The 23,333-nt window shown below is 45.8% G+C and overlaps 1 protein-coding gene across 1 annotated transcript; it reads right to left on the bottom strand.

Annotated features, from left to right (window-relative positions):
* Window positions 1-12,961: 12,961 nt before the first annotated feature.
* ZNF792 (zinc finger protein 792) lies at window positions 12,962-20,446 on the bottom strand. The gene is made up of 4 exons (XM_023649526.2): window positions 20,173-20,446; window positions 17,487-17,613; window positions 16,842-16,964; window positions 12,962-16,190 (listed from the first exon to the last, which is right to left on the bottom strand). Exons 1-4 carry the CDS (start codon window positions 20,203-20,205, stop codon window positions 14,560-14,562), a joined length of 1,914 nt encoding a protein of 637 aa, XP_023505294.1. The 5' UTR covers window positions 20,206-20,446; the 3' UTR covers window positions 12,962-14,559.
* Window positions 20,447-23,333: the final 2,887 nt, after the last annotated feature.

Here is a 23,333-nt window from a genome sequence, read left to right on the forward strand (position 1 = left end):
AAAAAAGGATTCGATAAAATACAACATCCTTTCATCATAAAAGTCCTCAACAAATTGGGCATAGAAGGAACACAACTCAACATAATAAAGGCCACTCACAACAAACCCACTGCTAACATCATGCTCAGTGGTGAAAGATTGAAAGCTTTTCCTCTCAGGTCAGGAACAAGACAACAGTGCCCACTCTTGCCATTTTTCTTCACCATAGTGTTGGATATTCTAGCTAGAGCAATTAGGCAAGACAAAGAAATAAAAGGCATCCAGATCAGAAAGGAAGAGGTAAAATGGTCATTATTTGCAGATGATATGATCTTATATGTAGAAAATCCTAAAGACTCAACCAAAAATAGGTTGGAACTAATAAACAAATTCAGTAAAGTTGCAGGATATAAAATCTACATACAGAAATTAGTGGGATTATTCAGAATGGAGGCTGGCCATGCCAGAAAGACCAACCATGTGATTAGAGGGTTGAGGCCTTGAGTCACATGATATCAGCCCAACCTACAGGAGGGGAGGGAGCCTTGAGGTTGAGTTTAGTTAAATGTCCAATTGTTCAATCAATCATGTTTATGTAATGAAATCACGATAAAAGCTCTGGATGAATTTCAAGGGAACTTCCCTAGTTGGGAATACACACTGATGTACCAGGTTGATGAAGTATCCTGACTTCACAAGGAGCAGACACCAAAAGCTTTGCACTTGTGACCCTCCTAGACCTTGCACTGTGTCCCCTCTTTTGAGTGGTCCTTATTTGTTTCCTTTTTGCTATAATCTATAGTTTTGCTATAAAACTATAGTCATGAGTATAGCACTTTCCTGAGTTCTAAGAGATGTTTTAGCAAATTATGGAACCTGAGAAGGTTGTGGGAACCTCTGAATTTGTAGCTAATTGGTCAGAAGAGAGGTGACCTGGGAACTTCTGAGCTTGTGGCCGGTGTATGAAGTAAGGGCAGTCGTGTGGAGGTTTGGCCTAATTCTGGGTAGTTAGTATTAGAACTGCATTGCATGCTGCCTACAAAAAAATATGTATATATAAAGACACAATTAGCTAAAAGTCACAGAAAGGAAAAAGATATACTTTGCCAACAAGAAGCAAAAGAAAGCTAGAATAGCCATATTAACAGAAAAGGTAAATTTAAGAGCACAGAATATTATCAAAGATTTTAAAAGGGTTGTTTCAAAATGATAAAGTGGTCAACTCATTAAGAAACATAATACAAACTGTTTATTCACTTAATAACATAGCTTCAAAATAAATGAAGCAAAAACATAGAATTGAGGATGACATCAGAGAAGATGGCAGATATCTTTCCATGTAGATAACAATTTACTAGCAGAAACCATCCAAAGTAACTATTTTGGAATTTTGGAGTCTATGGAAATGCTTGCGTATTCCAGGGGGAGCATTCACTGGTAAATTGTAGTTAATTTTGGTCCATTTCAGCCTTTAGCACAGTAGTAATGCCCATCCACCAGCTCCGAGTGCCGTGGCAGACAGCTATGCCCACATTCTTAGAGCAGTTTCTGGGAGCCAGAGTGGGCAATCAAGAGCCTGTCCTCCAAATATTGGGATTCCGTATTCTGACTGCAGATTGCTGCTTCTGATCACAGAGGTGCAGAAACAGAAGAGAGCCACCATTGGTCAACCCCCACTCGCTAAAGTGGCTTCCATGGGATTTAAAAGATAGCACATGTTTTTGCTTTTTTCCCCTTTTCCACTTTTGGAGGCCAGACATTTAAGGAGTGGGATGTTCAGTAGCAACCGTGTACATGAGGGAGTTTAGAAAATTGCAGTGCACGCCCAGGGGAAGATGCAGGCTCAGAAGAGACCCAAGAAGACCTTAAGCTTTCACCTCAGATTGATCCCTGGCACAGAGACATCACACAACAATGAAATGAAACAAAAACAGAAAACCCTGGAGAAAGTGGAGAATCCATTTTCAAAGAGTTACCGTATTGTGAGTTCCACGTCCAGTTTTCAACAAAACAATAACAAGGCACACAAAGAAACAGGAAAATATAGTTTATTCAAAGGGACACAAGAAATCATGAATAACTGTTCCTAAGGAGACCCAGATGGCAAACTTGAGACAAATACTTTAAAACAACTGACTTAAAGATGCTCAAAGAACTAAAGGAAGACATGCATAAAGACACGAAAATAATGTATGAACAAAAAGAGAATACCAATAAAGATGCAGAATACATAACAAGGAACCAAAAAGAAATTCTGGAGCTGAAAAGCATAATTACTGAAACAAAATTCACCACAGGCGTTCAAAAGCAGATTTGAGCAGGCAGAAGAAGGAGCTAGGGAAATTCAAGATAGGATAATGAAAATTATAGAATTTGAGGAACAGAAAGAAAAAAAGATTGAAGAAAAGTGAACAGAGCCTACAAGACGTGTAGGACACCACCAAGAAGACCAACACATGTGTTGTGGGAGTCCCAGAACAACAGACAGAGAAAGGGGAAGAAAGAATATTTGACGAAATAACAGGGGCCGGCCTGGTGGCCAAGTGGTTAAGTTCGCACGCTCTGCTTGGGCGGCCCAGGGTTTCACCGGTTCAGATTCTGGGCGCGGACATGGCACCACTCATCAGGCTACATTGAGGGGGCATCCCACATGCCACAACTAGAAGGACCCACAACTAAAATATACAACTATGTACTGGGGGCATTTGGGGGAGAAAAAGCAGGAAAAAAGAAAAGAAGATTGGTAACAGTTGTTAGCTCAGGTGCCAATCTTTAAAAAAAAAAAAGTAAGAAAGAAATAACAACTGAAACTTCTAAAATTTTATGAAATGCATGAATATAAACATCTAAGAAGCTCCATGAACTTCAAGTAGGACAAAACCAAAGAGCCCCACACTAAGACACATTATAATCAAACTGTTAAAAGCCAAGAACAAAGAGAGAATCTTGAAAGCAGGAGAGAAGTGACTCACCATGCACAAGGGGTCCTCAATAAGATCATCATCAGATTTTTCAACAGAAACCCCGGAGGCCAGCAGGCAGTAGGCTGATATGTTCAAAACCCTGAAAGAAAAAACTGTCAACTGAGAATTCTGTATCTGGCAAAACTGTCCTTCAAAAAGGAGGGAGAAATTAAAACATTCCCAGATAAACAAAAGCTGAGGGAGCAAATTACTGCTAGAACTGCTCTACGAGAAATGGTAAAAGGAGTCCTTCAGGTTGAAATGAAAGGATGCTGGGCAGTAACTCAAAGCCATATGAGGGTAAAAAATCTCTGATGAAAGTAAATACATCAACAAATATAAAAGCCAATATTATTGTAACTGGTTTACAATGCCACTCTAAGATTCTGGGTTTTAGCACTACAACGTATCAATTTTGGGGAAACACAATTCAGTCCATAACAGTCTATGTCAAAGTCCCAAGGAATTTACAATACTACGATTAAACCTAATAAGTGAGTTCAGCAAAGTTGCAGGATATAAGATCAACACAAAAATTCATAGTATTTCCATGTACTAACTACACACATGTGGATACTGAAATTAAAAACACAGTCCCATTTGCAATCACTCCAAAGATTTGAAATACTTAGGTAGAAATCTAATAAAACACATGCAGGATCCGTGTGCTAAAAATTACAAAATACTAATGAAACATATTAAAGAAGATCTGAATAAATGGACAGATGTGCTGCATTCATGGTGTGGAAGAATAAACACAGTAAAAACGTCAATTCTTCCCAAAGTGACCCGTAGCTTTAAAATAATTCCTATCAAAATCCCAGCATGATTTTTTTGTAGGCATAAACACAAATTCTAAAATGTACGTAGAAAGTAAAGGACCTTGGCTAGCTAAAACAATTTTGAAAAAGAATAAAGTGAAGTGTTCTAAGTGCAGGTTTTATTATTATTCAGGACTTCTGAGATTTCCCTTTAGGCACGGGGGGGTGGGGGCAGAGAGCAAGGAGAATTCTAGGATCGTGGGCTAAGCAGACAGTGAGCTTGGGAAAGGTAAAAGGATCCCTAATATCAAGAGAAGAAAAGCAATAAATCTCCTGTGTCCAATTTGTGCTTTGCTGGGTGGGAGTTTTAGTATCTTGGGGTGAAGTTCTCTCTGGTGCCGGGGTCAAAGTCATCTCCAGCAGTGAGCTCCTGGGCCAGGGTGACATCATCTGGGAGGAGGGACTGTGGTATCCTTTTTAAGTGGGTACCCACTGAAGTTGATGTCGGTCTTGTTTTTATGGCTCTAGCGTGTTATTTTGAGGCTAAGGATTTGGAGCTCCAGCACACCCTGTAGATGGGCCCTTTAATTTGGCCAATTATCATGGGGTCTTCACCTCAGTTGCTGATTGGGTTGGTGACAAGCAAGTTTCTGCGATGTTTGGGTTAGAGGGCTTGGATTAGCCAAGGCTGATGGCTTGTAGACCTCCTCATTTAGCATGTCTGGTTGAAACAATGGCTTGTTTGAAGGGTTTGGGCCTTTGGATTCCAGACCAATGAGAGCACCCAGACCAGTAGCAATAACACTAACAGTCAACAGAACAGCGTGCCACTATACTTGATGGTTCCTTTTGCTTTCTTTTCTGGTTAAAGTTTAGGTTCAAATGGATCCCCTTTCAGAGGAGCAATTGCCCAGCCAATGGGACAATCCATGGTTAATGTCCCATTGACCAATGGGACCCATTTGTTCCAGGAGAGCATGTACCTTGACCTGACCTCCAGCCCTTATGATAGGGATGGGGATAGGACTGACAATTTATAAAGATAGATTAAGGTCTGGGGCAAGATAGAGACCTATTTAGTAGTCCGTTTGCTGGACTAGATTTAAAAAGGAATTGTTTGAGGAGGAAATTCTCTCTCTCAATCAAACTGGCTATCTGGGACATATCAGGGATATAAAAGTTCCATTGGGGGCTGGCCTGGTGGCATAGTGGTTAAGTTCCACACGCTCTGCTTCAGTGGCCCAGGGTTCGCCAGTTCGGATCCCGGGCACGGACCTACACACCACTCATCAAGCCATGCTTGGTGGTGTCTCACATATGAAACAGAGGAAGATTGGCACAGACGTTAGCTCAGGGACAATCTTCCTTACCAAAAAAAAAAAAAGAGTTCGATCGAGTAGCTTTACCAAGAACCTAGCTTTGTGTATGATGGGAACTGAAACGTGTGCTTGCTGATTATCAGTAATGTCTATAACTCTGAAGGGAATAAGGTGTGTCTTGGTAAGGTCTTGTACTGTGGGCTTAGTATATGTAGAGACAGGTGATTTTGATTTATATATCTGTGAAGCAAGAGATTCCCAGTTTTTTACCCTGAAGAGGATGACTCTTAGGCAGTGGTCCAACAGTTCGTAATAAATGAAAATATGGGGCCATTTGTTGGCCATGACATCCAATGCTAAAATGACTAGCTGAAGTTCATCCAATTGTGTTGACCAATGGGTTCCCTCCATTATCAGAGACATCCTGGCTAAGAGATGAAAAGTAGCAACATTCCATTGATTAAAGAAAAGAAAATTAAAACCATCCATTTTTTATGATGGTTGGCAGTGCTACTCACATAGTCTATGAACTCCCATTGCTGTTCATTCAGTTAATCCCAAGGGTCCCCCCAGCTGGCCAAGGGATCTGGAGGAAGAGTGACCTCCTCCAGCACTATGGCATCTGGCAAGGGACTGAGGGAAGGTGATGTCATCTCCTTCTGCAGGTGGAATATGCCAGAGAAGCCAGGCATGGCTGCATCTTGTACTAAGGAGGTCTCAGTAGCCATGCCAAGCTTGTGGGGTGCTGTTTCCATGACCCAAAGCATAATTGGTAGCTGGGTATGGAGCGTCACAGGCCCAAGGTCTGTGAGAGCCTCTGTTTCCAGGACAGCCCAGTATGTAGTCAGTCATTTTGTTTCAGCAAGGTATAGCATGGGGCCAAGAGGGGCATTTTCTTCATCAATAGATCTTGTGCAACTTATGGCCGTCATAGGTGGTCCAGAGACTACAGGACACGTGAGAAGAGGTTGCCACAGCCTCAACAGTGAAACAGCCTCTGAGGGCACTAACAAATGTGCCTGCTAATTTTAATTTGACAAAGGTTACAGCCTTTGTTGGAGGGGGCTCCATTTAAGGGGAATCACTCTACCCAATGTTGAGGGCTCCATGATGATAAGGGTCATATAGCCACAACAAACAAGACAGTGTAGTATTGGATAAACACATAAGTCAACAGAACAGAATGAGAACCCAGAAATAGACCCAAATGGACCAACTGATTTTTGACAAACCAACAAAATCAAGTAAATGAAGGCAGGAAACCTTTTCAACAAATAACGCTGGAGCAATTGAACATACATAGGCAAAGGAAATGGAGATCAATCTATCCTCATACCTTAAACAAAAATGAACTCAAAAGGGATCACAGACTGAAATATAAAAGATAAAAGTAAGAAACGTTTAGAAGGAAATATAGGAAAAAATTGTCAGGACAATATGTTAGGTGAAGCCTAGGTAAATACATTAAACAAAAGAAAAGGTATCAAAAAAAGGATCCCAGTTTCCACATTTAAAAACTAGGAAAAGAAGAGAAAAGCAAATGAAACAGAAAACAATAATATAATAAAAATCTAAATGGAAATCAATGAAGTACACAGAATAAACTGTAGAGAACGTCAATGAAAACAAGAGCCTTAGGAATAATAACAGATAAACCTCCAGCAAGATTTATCAAAATAAAAAGAGGAAATACACAAATTGCCAATATCAGGAATGAGACAGGAGACATCACTACAGATTATATAAATATTGAAAGAGAATAAGGGAAAATCATGAACGTATTTATACCAACAAATGGATAACTTAAATGAAATGGACACATTCCTTTAAAGACATAAATGACTAAACTTCACATAAGAAAAAATAGATAACCTGTATAATCCTATATCTATTAAAGAAATGAAATTGGAATTAGAAAGCTTCACACAAAGCAAACTTCAGGCTTGAATACCTCAGTGGTGAATTCCACCAAATATCCCAGGAAAGAACCGCATCAATTCTGCAGAAACTCTTCCAAAAAACTGAAAAGTAGGAAATGCTTCCCAGCTTACTCTGCGAAGCTAACATTATACCGATAGCAAAACCAGACAAGGGCAGCACAGGGAAATCACACACCAATATCCTTCATTAATACAGATGCACAACCTCACAAAATTTCAGCACATCAAACCCAGCAATATATAAAAAGGATAACATACCAAGAAAAAGTAGAGTTTATCCCAGAAATGCAAGGTTTGATATTTGAAAATTAATGTAATTTACCATTAAAAGACTGAAAAAGGTAAAACATACAATTGCAGTAGGAGAGGCTCTCAGATGGCCCCTCAAATCCCTTCTTGGCAGCATTCTCCTCCATGTGCACCCCTCCCACATTTTATCAGAGTCGATCTATGTGGACCATAGCCATCACATATGTCAAAAGTAAGGGCATGTCATGTCCAATTTTAGGTGATAAAAGACAGCATGGTTTCCTTCTTGGGTGCACTCTCTTGATCTTGGGTCACTTGCTATATTGAAAAGAATCCATGCGACGACCATCCCTCTGGAGAGACCCATGTGGCAAGGACTCGAAGCTTCCTGTCAACAGCCATGGGAGAGCTTAGAATGGAAACTTCCAGGCTCATGCAAGTCTTCGGAGACTGCAGCCCCAGCAGACAGCTTGACTGCTACTTCACGGGGGATCTGGAGCCATAACTGCCTGCCTAAACTGCTCCCAGATTAATGTAATTTTCTAAAAAATGTAAACAAACGTATAGTAACAGAAAGCAGATCAGTGGTTTCTGAAGATGGGTGGGTAGGGAGGGAGAGATTACAAAAGGCACAAGAAAATCTTTAATTTCCTAGGCATAAACGTGTATCAAATTGCACATGTTAAATATGTGTGGTTTAGCCTTCAATAAGGCTGTTTTTTAAAAAATGTTAATAGGTACTCAAAACTCATCCTTCTCCAATGATTTCACTACATCTTACTGTTATCTGTGGTTATTTACATCTACTGTATCTAAATGGTGGAAACAGATACAATGGCGTGCTACTGCACCTCTTTTCCCAACTTCACATTCAGAGACATCATGTTGCAGCTTCAAATTGGCTGCATGGTAAACATTGCAACTCAGAGTTTGGTTTACTGTTTCATTGGCTGTGAAGATTTAAGAAAGTAGAGAGTATGTTAATAATTCAGATTTAATTTAAAAATGTGGGGGCTGGCCTGGTGGTATAGTAGTTAAATGTGCACACTCTACTTTGGTGGCCCGGGGTTCACAGTTTCAGATCCTGAGCGCAGACCTACACATCATTCATCAGGCCATGCTGTGGAGAAATCCCACAAACAAAAGAGAAGAAGATGGGCATGGATGTTAGCTCAGTGACAATCTTCCTCAAGCAAAAAGAGGAAAATTTGCAAGAGATGTTAGCGCAGGGCCAATCTTCCTCACCAAAAAAAAAAAAAGTGTCTATAGTTTTTCCATTGGGCACAGCACAAAAGTTTGAGGAAATATTCTTTCAGCATTCAAAAACTATTGCCCCACTAAGTGAATAAGTTACTGACATTATTGATGAATGACTGAAGTTCCAACAAACTTTTTTGTTGCTTCATTGTGTTTTTGTTAATGAAAATAGAAATATCAACCAACATGTACCTTAACAATAGGCAAAAGATATGAATGGACATGTCACCAACGAAGATATATGGGTGGCAAATGAACATATTTAAAAAATGCTCAAAATCATGAGTCATTAGAGAAATGCCAGGAAAAACCACAGAGCTTCTACTGCCGCATGCCTATTAGAACGGCACACGTTAAAAACACAGACCAGAGCAATTACTGGTGAGTATATGGAAGCACTGAAATCTTATTCACTGTTGGGGGAATGCAACACGGTGTAACCACTTTAGAACATGATTTATCAGTTTCCGAAAGTTTTAAATATTCACCTCCCTGTGACAAAGGCATTGCGTTCCTAGATATTAACGCAAGAGGAATGCAAGCACAGGCCCATATGAAGACCTGTACACTCATGGTCATGGTTGCTTAATTTGTAATAGTCAAAAACCCATACCCCATTTAACAGAAGAAAGGGGTTAAAAAAAAATCACGGTGCATCTGAGTAAGGAATCTGTGCAGAGGGTGGAGTAGGAGGCACCAGGAATTCGTCTCCTCACCCAGACAACAATTGTACTGGCAGAATCTGTCTGATGAAACTATTTTGGAAACCTGGGGTCTATTCAAAGGCTTACAACTTCCAGAGGCAGGCTTAGATACTATTTAATTTTGGTCAATTTCAGCCCTTAGCACTGTAGCAGCTACCCCCTACCCACCGCCCACCTCTTTGCCCTGTGGCAGGCAGCTGTGCGGGTCCCCAGAGCAGCTGGCACGCTCCGTGGGAGCCAGGGTGAGATCCTGCTCTTGCGAGACTGAGGATCTGTGCTCTGACCTGACTGTTGCTTCTCACCGCAGAGGTGAAGACACAGAAGTGAGCAGACATTTGTGCAGCCCTCATCCCATTTTTGCGAGCCCCTCCCTTTCCAGCTGAAGCAACTTCCAGGGGATTTAAGGCACCAGCACATTTCTTCCCCTTCATTTTTCTCTTTTCCTCCTTTTGGGAACCAGATATTTAGGACTATGACATCTCCAAAGCGACCATTACGGGGAATTTAGGAAGTCACTGCACATGGAAAGGCACAGGCTCAGAGAAGACCTGAGATGACCTTAAGTTTACACCTCAGGCTGATCCCCAGCAGAGAGAGCTTACGACAAAGAAGAACTAACACTAATCCTTGTCAAAATTTTCCAAAAACTTGAAGAAAAGAGAACACTTCCTAATTTACTTGCCGTGATACCAAAGTCGGGAAAAAATACTACAAGAAAAGTGCAGGAGTTGGCCCCATGGCCGAGGGGTTAATTTCGTGCACTCCACTTCAGCAGCCCAGGGTTCAGATCCTGGGCATGGTCATGGCACCACTCACCAAGCCACGCTGAGGTGGCATCCCACACAGTACAACCAGAGGCACTCACCACTAGAATATACAACTATGTACTGGGGGGCTTTGGGGAGAAGAAGACAAAAACAAAAAAAAAAAGAAGAAGAAGATTGGCAACAGCTGTTAGCTGGGTGCCAATATTTAAAAACAAAAAGAAAAGTACAAACCAACATTCCTTATGAACACTGATGCAAATACCCTTGACAAAACACCAGCAAACAGGGGGCCGGCCCCATGGCTGAGTGGTTAAGTTCGTGTGCTCTGCTTTGGCAGCCCAGGGTTTCGCTGGCTCGGATCCTGAGTGTGGACATGGCACCGCTCATCAGGCCATGCTGAGGCAGCATCCCACATGCCACAACTAGAAGGACCCACAACTAAAAGTATACAAGTATGTACTGAGGGGCTTTGGGAGAAAAAGGAAAAATAAAATCTTCAAAAAAAAAAAAAAAAAACACTAGCAAACAGAATTCAGCAGCATACTGAAAGGATTAAACACTGTGTTCAAGTGGGATTTATTCCTGGAAGACAAGGATGGTTCAACATATAAAAATCAATCAATGTAATATACCACATTAACAGAACAAAGGGAAAAAAACCACATGATCATCTCAATCGATGCAGAAAAAGCATCTGACAAAATTCAACACCCTTTCATGATAAAAACACTCAACAAACTAGGAATAGAAAGAAACTACCTCAACATAATAAGAGTGATCTATGAAAAACCCACAGCTAACATCATATTCAATGGTGAAAGGCTGAGAGCTTTTCAATCAGAAATAAGGCAAGGATGCCCACTTTCACCACTTCTATTCAACACAGTACTGGAGTTCTAGCCAGAGGAATTAGGCAAGAAAAAGAAATAAAAGGCATCCAAATTGGAAAGGAAGAAGTAAAATTTTCTTTGTTCACAGATATGATCTTATATGTAAAAAACCCTCAAGATTCCACAAAATTACTGTTAGAACTAATGAATGCATTCAACAAAGTAGGATACGAAACCAAAACAGAAAAGTTAGTTGCATTTCTCTACACTAACAATGAACAATCTGAGTAGGAAATTATGATAACAATTCCTTTACAATAGCATCAATAAGAATAGAACACTTAGAAATTAACTTAACCAAGGAGGTGAAAACTTGTACTATAAAATATACAAAACATCAATGAAATAAATTAAAGAAAACAAATAAATGGAAACGTACCCCATGTTCATGGATTGGATGACTGAGTATTATTAAGATGTTGATACTACCCAAAGCAATGTACAGATTTCATGCAATCCCTATCAAAATCCCAATGACACTTTTCTGCAGAAACAGAAGACTCTATCTTAAAATTCATATGGAATCTCAAGGGACCCTGAATAGCTAGAACAATCTTGGAAAAGATCAATGTTGGAGGACTCAAACTTCCCGATTTCAAAACTTACTACAAAGCCACATTAATGAGAACAGTCAGGTACTGACATAAAGAGAGATGTATAGATGAATAGAATAGAACAGAGAGCCCAGAAATAAATCCTCACATATATGGACAAATGATTTTTGACAAGGTGCTAATATTAGTCGATGGGAAAAGTGGATATCCACATGCAAAAGAATGAAGTTGGGCCCTCACCTCACACTGTTTACAACTCAAAATGGACCAAAGACCTCAATGTAAGACCTAAAACTGTAAAACTTTAGAAGGGAACATAGGGCAAAACCTTCATGACACTGAATTTGTCCATGATTTCTTGGATGTGACACCAAAAGTACAAGCAACAACAAAAATAGATAAGTTGGACCTCATAAAAGTTAAAAATTTTGTGCATCAAAGGACACTATCAACAGAGTAAAAAGGTAACCCACAGAATGGGAGAAAATATCTACAAATCACACATCTGATAAGGAGCTAATATCCAGAATATATAGAGAACTCCTAAAACTCAACAACAAAAACCAAATAACCCAATTCAAAAATGGAGAAAAGATTTGAATAGATATTTCTCTAAAGATGTACAAACGACCAACAAGCACATGACACAATGGTCATCATCAAGAATCATTAGGAAAATACAAATCAAAACCACAATAGGATACCACTTCACACACATCAGGATAGATACTATCCAAAAAAAAAAAACAAGTGTTGGTGAGGACGTAGAAAAACTAGAACCCTTAGACACTGTTGGTAGGAATGCAAGGTGGTGCAGCCACTGTGGAAAACAGAATGGAAGTTCCTCAAAAAGTTAAAAATATGATTACCATACGATCCAGTAATTCCACTTCCAAGTATACACCCAAAAGAACAGAAAGCAGGGTCTCAATGAGATATTTGTACATCCACGTACATAGCACTATTTACAATAGCCAAAAAGTGGAAGTAAACCAAGTATCCACTGACAGATGAAGGAATAAGCAAGAAATGGCACATACATACAACTGCATATTATTCAGCCTTAAAGAGGAAGGAAATTCTGACACATGGGACAACATGGATTAGCCTTGAGGACATTAGGTTAAGCGAAATAATACAGTCATAAAAAGACAAATACTACATGATTCCACTTATCTGAGGGACCCAGAGTAGTCAAATTCAAGAGACAGAAAGTGGAATGGTGGTTTCCAGGGGCTTGGGGAGAGGAATGGGAGTTATTATTTAGTTTTATTTATTTAGTTAGTTAGTTAGTTAGTTATTATTTGAGTTTTACAAGATGAAGAGAGTTCTGGAAATGAATGGTGGTGATGGCCATACAATATGAATGTACTTAATACCACGGAACTGTACACTTAGAGACAGTTAAGATGGTAAATTTTATATTATGGGTATTTCACCAAAAATAAAGCATAAACAAATTGTAGTGGATTCATTCAATAGAGTACTACTCAGCAGTAAAAGGAATGAACTATTCATACACACAGCATGGTTGATTCTCAAGAAAATTATGCCACATGAAAGAAAGTAGACCAAAAATAGAGCATAAATACTTTATGATTCCAATTGTATTAAATTCTAGGAAAGGCAAACAAACCCGTAGAGAAAAAAAGGTAAATCAATGGATTCCTTGGGATGTGGCTAAGGGTTTCCTCAAGAAGGCAAGGAGGGATGGTAAAGGGGCACGAGGTAGCTTTATGGGTGATGGAGATGCTCATTATCGTAATTGTGATGCTGGTTCCCTGAGTGTGTACATATTTTAAAACCTACCTTGTACACATCAAATACATATATTCAATTATTGCATGACAATTATATCTCAACAAACCATTAAAAGAAATGGTTGTACATAAAAATCTGATCTCCACCCATTCTAGAAATTACATTTGGCTCTACTCTCTCTCTCTTCATGCCTCGGCAGCCAAGATCTCTGGCTATGGCACTAATGCCACATCCCTGGAGTACGAGATCTACCTTCTCTGTCCCATTCCTCTGCAGCAATGGCCTTGAGGTGAACAGTGCAGTGAGCCTGCAGGAATCTACAAAAACCTTTAGATTATTTGCTCTGCCAGTGACCTTAATCATAGGACAGAGGTCTGGAGGTCCTGAGAACTTCTACCAAGCCTAAAACCTGCACAGTCACACTCAAGGGAACATTTGTGGATGCACTTTTAGAAGAGGCACATTCCCTCTAGTTTGCTGCAATCTCTCCTACTCCCTGTTATCACTCCCAGTGATTCTGCACAAATTACGGTCCCAACTGGGCCCAGTGTCTTACAGTTAAAGACACCTGTAAAGTGGCTATCAGACTTCAAGGCATATCCTCCTTGGCAGGTGCCAGGTAAACTGCTCGACAGTGCTGGGAACATGAGGCCTCCCCTGGAAACAAGGGAACTAATTCATGCTGCTCCCAGATGCACTGGAGGCTGTCACCACTGCCCCTTCCTCAGGGTAATCTCTGACCCACAAAAACCCATGCCATTCAGACCACATTAGGCCCACAAAGCCCTACAATCTTCCCCAGGAAGCCTTGAGTAGCAACACAAATGAGGCCAAATCTGGCCTGAGAGCTGTTCTCTGCCATCCTGCTGCTCCCTCTGAAGCAGGAAATTTGGAGACCCCTTTAGTGTGGTAAACCTTAATTCTGTTCTCATCCCACTCCACACAGTGAGCACAACACAGAAGATTAAAGGTGGCTTTATCAATAAGATCCTTATTATCACCCAAACCAGAGCAATGTAAAGTAGACAATTGTTGGGATGGGTAATGTGGAGGCTGGATGAATCCATGATGAGCACCATATGAAATCAATGATGTCCCTAAAAAGGGAAACCTTCTCTTCCAGCAGACGCCAGCTCAAGGCTTCATGGCCAAAGATGGATCATGTCCGCAGCTAAGCCAGTCATGGGGGAGGGAATGACACCTTCCTACAGCCTCAGGCTACTCGTGATTTTTTCTTGGAAAGAGAGAATGGACGTCTGTCTTCCCTGAGCTCAGGGAGTGGCTGGCACACACTGTGGAGACCTCCTGGTGGGCAGAGCTGAGACGGCTTCTGACACAAACACTAGTAGTAACAAAACTCTGGTGACGCCCACGGTCAGAAAAGGCAACTTCATTCCTGAAAGCTTCCAACATATCTAGCATTGATAGGGAACCTCCCCAGCGTGGATATTTGGATGAACAAGGCTCAACTTCTGGCTGAGGGCTCCCTCATAAGGACTGCTCTCAGAGCTCCTCTCCAATGTGTGTCGTCGTGTCGAAGGAGGGGGGAGCACCTTCTCTGCACTCCTCTCTCTAGTGTGGATTTTCTGATGCCTAATGAGGGTGGGCCTTTGGCTGAAGGCTTTCCCACATTCGTTGCACGTATATGGCCTATCTGGCTTGTGGACTTTCTGGTGCTGCCTCAGATTTGACCTTTGTCTGAAGGTTTTCCCACATTCGAGGCACTCATAAGGCCGTTCACCGGTGTGAAGTCTCCGATGGTTATTGAGGCTGGAGCTTTGGTTAAAAAATTTCCCACATTCAGGGCAGCAATAAGGCCGTTCACCAGTGTGAAGTCTCCGATGGCTGTTGAGGCTGGAGCTTTGGCTAAAGAGTTTCCCACACTCCGTGCACTCATAAGGTCGTTCACCGGTGTGGACCCTCCGATGTTTCATGAGGTCGGAGCTTCGGCTGAAGGCTTTCCCACATTCACTGCACCCAAAAGGCCGTTCACCAGTGTGAACTATCTGATGTTGAATGAGACTGGCAATGTGGCTGAAGAACTTCCCACATTCATTGCACTTATAAGGTCTTTCTCCAGTGTGCACTCGCCAGTGTTTGATCAGGCTGGAGTTGCAGTTGAAGGATTTCCCACATTCACTGCACTCATGGGCGCTCTTCCCGGTATGAACCCTCTTATGATGAATGAGGTTGGAGCGCTGGCTGAAGAACTTGCCACACTCACTGCACTCATAGGGCCTCTCACCAGTGTGAACCCTCTTATGTTGAATGAGGTTGGAGCTTCGGCTGAAGAACTTCCCACATTCACCACACACATGCGGGCTCTCACCTGTGTGAACTCTCTGGTGTTTGATGAGACTGGAGTGTTGGCTGAAGAATTTCCCACATTCGCAGCACTCATAAGGCTTTCCTCTATTGTGATCCCTCTGGTGTTGAGACAAGCCAGCAGCATGGCTAAAGAAGATCCCACATTTGCTGCACTCATACGGCCTTTCTCCAGCGGGAGTTCTCTGGGGCTGCACAAGTGTGGGTTTGTCGCTGAAAGTGTTCCCAAATTCACTGCACTTGCCATGGCTTTGCACGGTGTGAAAATCCCCCACACCTTCCGTGGTCTGTTGTGGCTCCTCCACACAGTGAGTGACCTGGTGCTGGAGAAAGCCAGATCTGGCCACAAAGTCCTCCCCACCCTCTCTGAATGTGAGAGGCTTCTTTGATGTGTCGTCTGTGCAGCTCTTCACGAGCGAGGCCCTGCCTTCCTCCCTTCTGATAGGCTTGTCTACATTCTCCCGCATCTGCTGCTGGGGAAGGTTTGCGTTGGACCTGCACTCTCTTCCATATGCCTCACAGACATACGGTTTCTGCCTGGGATGTGTTGCTTGGTGTTCAGCCAGGTGCGGAATGTCTTTCAAGTGTTGACCACACGTGTCACAGGGGTAGTCCTTCTGGGCAGACAGAGCTGCCTTGGGACTCCCGTTCTGTGACACTCTTTCTACAGAAACACTATGTTCGGAAGGTGATCCCTCACATTCAGTTCCACAGCAAAAATCTGAAAGCAGAGAAATGCTGGTGAAGTTCATGTTAACTTTGACAGAAGGGAACAGCCCCATCACAAAGGCATGTCTGACCCAGGAGTGAGTCCCTGGGATTGTTGGCATGATGAGAAGCCCAGGGTCAGGGTAAGGAATGGTCTGTTCTGCAGTACTGTGCCTGGCAAGATCACAAAACAGGAGGCCTTACGAGGACCAAGGTACAGTCCTGGGCAAAAAGGCAGGATCTACAACTCACTTCTCTATGAAGCCTTTTCAGCAGGGCTCTGGCTGCTGGTAACACACAAGCCCTATGCAGAGGGCTGTGTCCAGGCCCAGGAAAACCTGCTTGCAACTGGGCAGCTGGTGTTCAAGGACCAACAAAGGAAACGGGAGCATCTCACGACATATTAAGTGTATGCCCATGTTGGAGAGTGCTGCGGAGGGAGCTGTGCAAAAAGTGAGCCATGGAGGCCAGAAAGGTGGGGCACAGCCAGGGGCCCCAAGGTGGAGTAGAAATGCCAAGTGGGCAAGGTGTCAAAAATGGAGAGGAAAGGTGGCAGAGACATAGCCATTGGCTTTGGCACCAAAACAATGATGAACGCTAGAAAAGTTGCAGGTATGACCTGAAGACAGTAGTGATGTCACATGGTCCCCCATCTCCCACTTACCAGAACCAGGCCTGCCATACAACCCTCTTGCCATGGCTGAAGTCATGTCCACTCTGTCAGGCACCCAGGGTTCTGCCCCCAGCTCCAGCTGGGCAACCACGTGGGACCTGAAAGATGTAAGCCCTAAGGGAAAGACAGCACAGGTAAGTGGCCAGCACTTCAGGTGAACTAGCCCACGACAGACCAGGAAAGAAAATGAAATATTACGAAAAGAACACACAAGGGAGGCCTGGCAGGAACATCCCTGTGGTCACGGCAAGTAGGAACCACATCAGAGCCCAGAATTCCTGGCAGTCAGACTTCAGGAAACGTTAGCTAAAGGAAGGGAGCAGAACAGAACGGTCAGATCTGGACCATCACCCAGGCTGGGAGGGGCCCAGAAAATGGGACCCATTGGGCTGACTGCCAGACCCCTCGTTCCCAGACCCTTCCCTGCAAGGCCTCAGGGCAGCGGGGGCTGGGGCTGCTCAGGGAGAGGATGGGACTGTGCACACAGCCCAGCCCGGGAGCCCACAGCAGCTGTACAGGAAAGTGGGGAGGGCAGCAGTGCCCAAGTTCTGGCCCTGGGCCGGAAAGAGCCGTCTCTTGGGGAAAGGGGACAGGCAGAGACGAGCTCAGGACACCGGGTGGGTGTAAGGGCCTTACCCAGAGAGGCTATCAGTGCAAAGTTCTCCAGCATCACGTCGCAGTATAGGAGCCTCTGGGCCTCATCAAGGAGCCCCCACTCCTCCTGGGCGAAGTAAATGGTCACGTCTTCAAAGGTCACACAGCCCTGCCATGATGGGGATAGTCCATTCCATGAGCAGCTTCTCTCCTCAGGACTCCCTGTCTGTCCCCTGCTCACCCTCCTCCCGGGCTCCCAACTCAGAGGAGACCCCAGGTGCTGGTTCCAGGGGCGCCTGCTCTGTTCTCATGCCTCCCGTGACCGCTGTCAGCCCACAACATCAACAGCTGGGCAGAGAGACACCAGCCGGGCTCCAAGCCTGAAGCGCAGGGCCCACCCCCTCTCCTGCAGGCCCTCTCCCCTGGTGTCACCAATGTCATGCCTCCCAGATACAAACAAACATGGGCTCAATCTCCCTTTAATCCCCAGGGCCAACAGCTCACCCTCGCTCCCATATGCATCTCACTTTTTGGATTGCACCTTCCTCAAACTCTGAACCTCCCCACTGCATCCCCACTGTCACTGTCCACTCTCCCCATCCCAGCACGTCGCAGCTGTCTCCATGGACCCCACATGTCACTCTGCACATGGCACCCAGAGAATTCCTGGCAAATACAACCACGATCCCATACTGCCCTAGGCCTTGGGTGGCTCTCAGTGCCAAGGGCAACATCCACGGTTGATTTGAAGGTCTCCCCACCTGGCCCTGTTCCTGGCTTCGATCTAAGCCACGCAGAGCCACACCAGCTACCAGACATCCATGGCCCTCTCCCTCTTCCATGCTGCACATTCTGTCCCCTCGTCTGTCACGCTCATTCAAAAGTCAACCCCTCTGGTCCTCCTACCTCCACCCACCCAGGGTCAAGTGGCGCTCTCAGCTGACCCCATTTGCCCCTGAACTAATTCCCCAGCCCAGCTGAGAATCCCCAGGCCCCACCAAGGGTCCCCACAAAGGCCTGGTGAGAACGCAGAGAGGTGACTAAGCACCAGCCCAGCCTCAGTGTAACATCACCTCCATTTCCACCAAGCCTCAGCATCCCTCTCGTATCTACGCCCCCAGGAAAATGTGGCCCCTGCCAGACCCCCTATTCCCTACACACAGCCCCTGCCCCACCACAACTACTCTTCCATCTGTCTTTATGATGCCAAACAAGCCAAGCACGGTGCGCGAGCAAGACAGCCCCTTCTCACCCCAGGCCCCATCTTCTTCCTTCCCCCCAACATCACTGCCACCAGGACCTGGAGCTTGCCCCCCCCCCCACCCAGATCTGACACACTGCTACACCCTGTACACACGCCAGATGCCACATACTGGATCCTTCTAACTGTGGAAATAAACGAAAACCAACCAAATGAGAAAAGGAGGGGTTATTTATTCAGAGCTCGCTCTAGCAAGGGAGTCAGCCGCCGTCACTTATGTTCTGGCAGAGGAGCAAAGGCAGGCAGAGGAGTGGGAAAGCTATATAGGGGGACAAAGGGAGGCTGCCAGCCGGTGGGAGCTGCAGGCAGGAGACCTGGAAGCGGGGGCATCCTGTGTGACTGGCTGGGGGGCACGTTCGGCTTTCTCTGCTTGGTCCCAAGTTGGAAGCAAGAACAAAAATTAAAGCAGCTGTCGGTTATGAATCAAGCTCTGGTGGTTTGGGGTCAGCTGTGACAGCAGTCATTGTTTAACTTCCTGGACTGTCACGAGAGACAGCAATCCGGCTTCCTGCGAGTCTGCCTCCCAGAGGCCAGCTTCCTGGCTGTTTGCTGAAGATAAGCACGCTGGTTTCCTGGGCAGGCTGCTGCAGGTTGTGGGCCAGAGTGCTATTTTTATATATGGTCTGGCCGCTGCCCCTTTGCGTATCCAGTCTCTCCTAACCTTAACCGAAGCCGCCCAGCACCCGTAACTGCGTGTCTAGCTGCCTACTCTCCAGCCCCACTCAGGGCTCTTGCACCTCAGCGCTCAACATGGCCAAAACCTAACTTCGGCTTTTCCACCGAAAATGCCTCTACAACCAGCTTCCCTGCTCAGGTGATGCTCATCCACCCTTCCAGCCGCTAAGGCCAAAAACCGCGCAGGCATCCCTTCTTTTGCTGGCCCTCCACATCAGAAAGTCTGGTCAACTCGACTTAAAAGGGCACCCCAAAATCCGACCACTTCCACCCCCAGCCACCTGCACTACTCACGGACTATTGCAGTAGCCCACTCTTTGGTCTCCCCGCCTCCCCCTCCCCCTCCAGGCAGTTTTCCACGCTGCAGCCGTGGGGAGCCCGTTAAGACCTGAGTCAGATCATCTTCCTCCCCTGCTCTAAACCTTCTATGGCTCCTAAGGCGCTCAGAATAGAGGCCCAGCTCCCCGGGCCGCCGTTCCAGGGCTGACTTGCTCTCTAAACACTCCCAGCTCACTCCCACCGCCCGGCATTTGCACATGCTGGTTCCTGCGCCTAGGAAACCCTTTCTCCCCGCCTCCCGCTGGGTTTCAGAAATGGAACGGCTCTATATAATTCCTGGCGTGGATTCAGGACCCCAGGTGGGAGTGGCTCCCCTCCAGGGCGCCCAGACTCAAAAGCAGAGAGACGGGAAAGGCAGAAAGTCGGACAGCACCGCCCATCTTTTATCCCTTGGCGCCAGGCACCGGAGGACGCAGGTGTGAGCGGCTGAGGGCCTGAAGCCCCTCCACTCACCTGCGCCGGCTCCGTCCGCGCCGCCGCCGCCATCCGAGCCTGTGCGCGCAGCGGGCAGCAGGCGGGGGACCCGGGCGGGCACCTTGCCTGGCCCTGGGCGCGCTGCGGCCCCTCCCAGCCTCAGTCTCCCGGTGTGAAAGGCGCGCGGGGCCCGGGGCGCCGCCTGTGCGGCCGCGGAGCGCCCCGGGGGGTCACGGCTCGGGCAGGGCGCGGGAGGGTCCGCCCGGCCCCAGGGCTGGGGCGCAGATCGGCCCGGGAAACGACTTGCTGGAGCGAAAGGCAGGAAGTTCCGGCCCCCACCTCCCCGGCCCTAAGGACCGCCGCTCTCCCGGGCCGCCATTGGCCCGGCGCCAGGCGGTGACGCTCAGGCACGGCCTCCGGGATCGGCTGTTTGCGGTCCTGCGTCCGGCCGGGCGGCGGGGGCGGCGGGCGGACCCCCTCGGCTTTCCGGGACTTGGCTGAGCTGCACCGCGAGCTTTTCCTCTTACAGGGGCCGTCCCCAGACTCGTGTGACCGCCTGGGGCCCTCGGAGCTCTGTCAGAGGCCCGTGTCTGCCTGTGTGGGCGCAGGCGAGCCCCTTCCCCTCGCAGACTCTCAGGGACCCAGATGCGCGTGAAAAATAAAGATACTACCTCATGGCGGGGTCTTTGTGTACTAACGTGAAAGTTGCTCTAATTCGGTGCTTCTGACAAATAGAAATGGCAAGCAATAGGATATATTGGAGTATATGAGGAAGCCATTTGGTGTAAACCTAATTCGGCCTGACCTTGTCTTTCCAAAAGGGTCTGACCGTGGCGGTTAAGCATGCATTGTCTATCTGCTTTAGATATTCCCTATGGCGAGAACAAAGGCCCTTGAGATAAAGGTGCAACTTCCCTCCCCCTCCCAACGTTGGCATTTCATTAAAGCTCAAGCATCTTTCCTTAGGCTAGGAACTGATTGCTGCGCTCACCTGTGACCACCCAGCCCGACACAACAGACTTGCTTCCTGCTGCGCCGCGCCACCCGCCCCCCCACCCCAGATAGCAGACCCACTACCTGCTGTGTCCCTCAAGCACCGTGCCAAGAGGGCAATCCTGTGACTATTGTGGGAGGGACATCAAATGTAATCAATCATATGTAAAGCATCCTCTTTGGGGGTATGTAATCACTTTGTGTACCTCACTTCTTTGGTGCCCTTTCTTCCTTCGGAAAGAAAGGCCGTGGGCCATGGTCCTCACATTTTAGCTCAGAATAAACTCTCCCAAATTTTCATTTATAGATTGGTTATGGATTATTTTCGTCGACATTTCTAACCAGTAACATCAGCATCCCCCAGGGATTTGTTAAAAATGCAAGTTCCTGGGCAACCACCCAAACCTAGGGACTCGGAAATTCTGAGGGTGGGGCCCAGTCTTCTGTGTGTCAGCAAGCCCACCAGGGGACCCCAATTTGAGAAAAGGGACTCATTAGAATCCAGTAAATAAAATGGGAAAAATAACGCTACAGATCTCATGGTAGGTAACAGGGCCTGGCAGAGAGTTGGGCTCAACAGTTAAGAGCATTGTTATGAGCATCACACCCTGACGTGGGGGGCAGGTCAGAGACGCCTCTGCAGGGGCATACGGGAGACCATCAACATATAAACTACAACAACTCTCTAAGTGAAAAAGTAGCCTCATAGGAGATGATGGTTTTTACATGAAAGCACGCCTTTCACCATTTGGCTCCGTTATTTTGTTTTATTTATTTTTTAATTTAATTTTATTTTATTCTTAAAAACACATCATGCAGGAGAGTTACATACAATACAGGTAGGCCTATTGCCCAGAGGATGGATTCTTACAGGCCACGTGATTCAACATTGCGAAGCACCAGATTAAGTGGCAGGCATAAGTGGACAGTGGAGCTGACATGGATCCAAATTTGTGACATGATGACATGGCACTACTCATCTCTAATTCTCAGACAGTAAAGAAAAAATTATTCAAGATACCTGTTAAAGAAGTTTATTCAGGGGCGCTGAATAAAGGGATAGGTTTGGGGCCCACTGCAACAGGAGCTTGCAGTGAAAGAGGGATTGGGAGCAACTCCAAACCCAGCCAAGAAGAGTAGGGGTTCATCGCCAAGGAGCAGGTGGGGGTCAGAGGAAACATCAAGGGTGAGGGGGGTTCTGGCTAAACGCACCTAATAGGATTCTTGCTGAAGGCAGGCCAGGGGGATCAGGAGTTGCCTGAGGGCTGGTGGAGGGTAAGGAACTGGATCAGTCATCAAGAGTTGTGAAAAGGGGGGGTTGTTGCGAAACTGACTCAACAGGATTCTTGCTAAAATCAGACAATGCAGAGAGGAACATGGAAATCAGAAAGTCAGGGCCTAGTTGAGAAGAGAGTTCAGAAGAGCCTGGCTAGAGGTTTGCCAAGGAGAGACTCTGTCACGGGAATCAAAACCTCGCCCTCTCCCAACTCCCCGGTGGCATTCAGAGCAACCAGATCTGGGTACAAATACGTGATCACCAGACATCCCAGCTTGATGTCCGTTGGCTGGAAGTTACCAGGTCTTGTCCCCATCGAGACTTAATCAGCCCACCGCCTGAGCCTGCAGCCCATGGAGGACACTCCATCTGAGTGGGTGGGAAACTGGAGGTGCCAGGAGGCCATCCTAGGAAGAGGTGCAAAATGAGAAGGCATAAAGAAGACACAGCTTCACAATCACGTCTGTCCATTTTTCATTGCCCCAAGCTCATTTACACGGTCCAGATTTAACGGAAGAGAAGCTGGGTGTACAGAAAAAGAAAAAGGGCTGATGAGCACATTGCTGGTTTCAAGAACCATCCATCAGTTTGGCAACCAAACACCCATTTTTCATTCTTCTTGCACATTCAGCCTCTCAGCCCCTCTTTTATCTGACTACCCCAAACCTATCCCGTCACTGCCTCAGTCTCTGTCTTAGTATTGTAGGGGAGGAAGACATTTCGTCTTCCCAAATGTGGGTTCGTCTGGCCAGAGAACGAATTAAATTCACATGAGACAGAATAGCAAGAGAAAATTAAACAAAGCTTTATGAGGAACCATGGCCCGGGGCCTTTTTTCCCAAAGGAAGAAAGGGCACCGAAGAAGTGGGGTGCACAGAGTGGTTATATACCCCCAAACAAGGTGTTTCACATGTGATTGAAATGTCCCTCC

This window comes from Equus caballus, chromosome 10 (genome assembly GCF_041296265.1).
Source record: "Equus caballus isolate H_3958 breed thoroughbred chromosome 10, TB-T2T, whole genome shotgun sequence".
Lineage (NCBI taxonomy): Eukaryota > Metazoa > Chordata > Mammalia > Perissodactyla > Equidae > Equus > Equus caballus.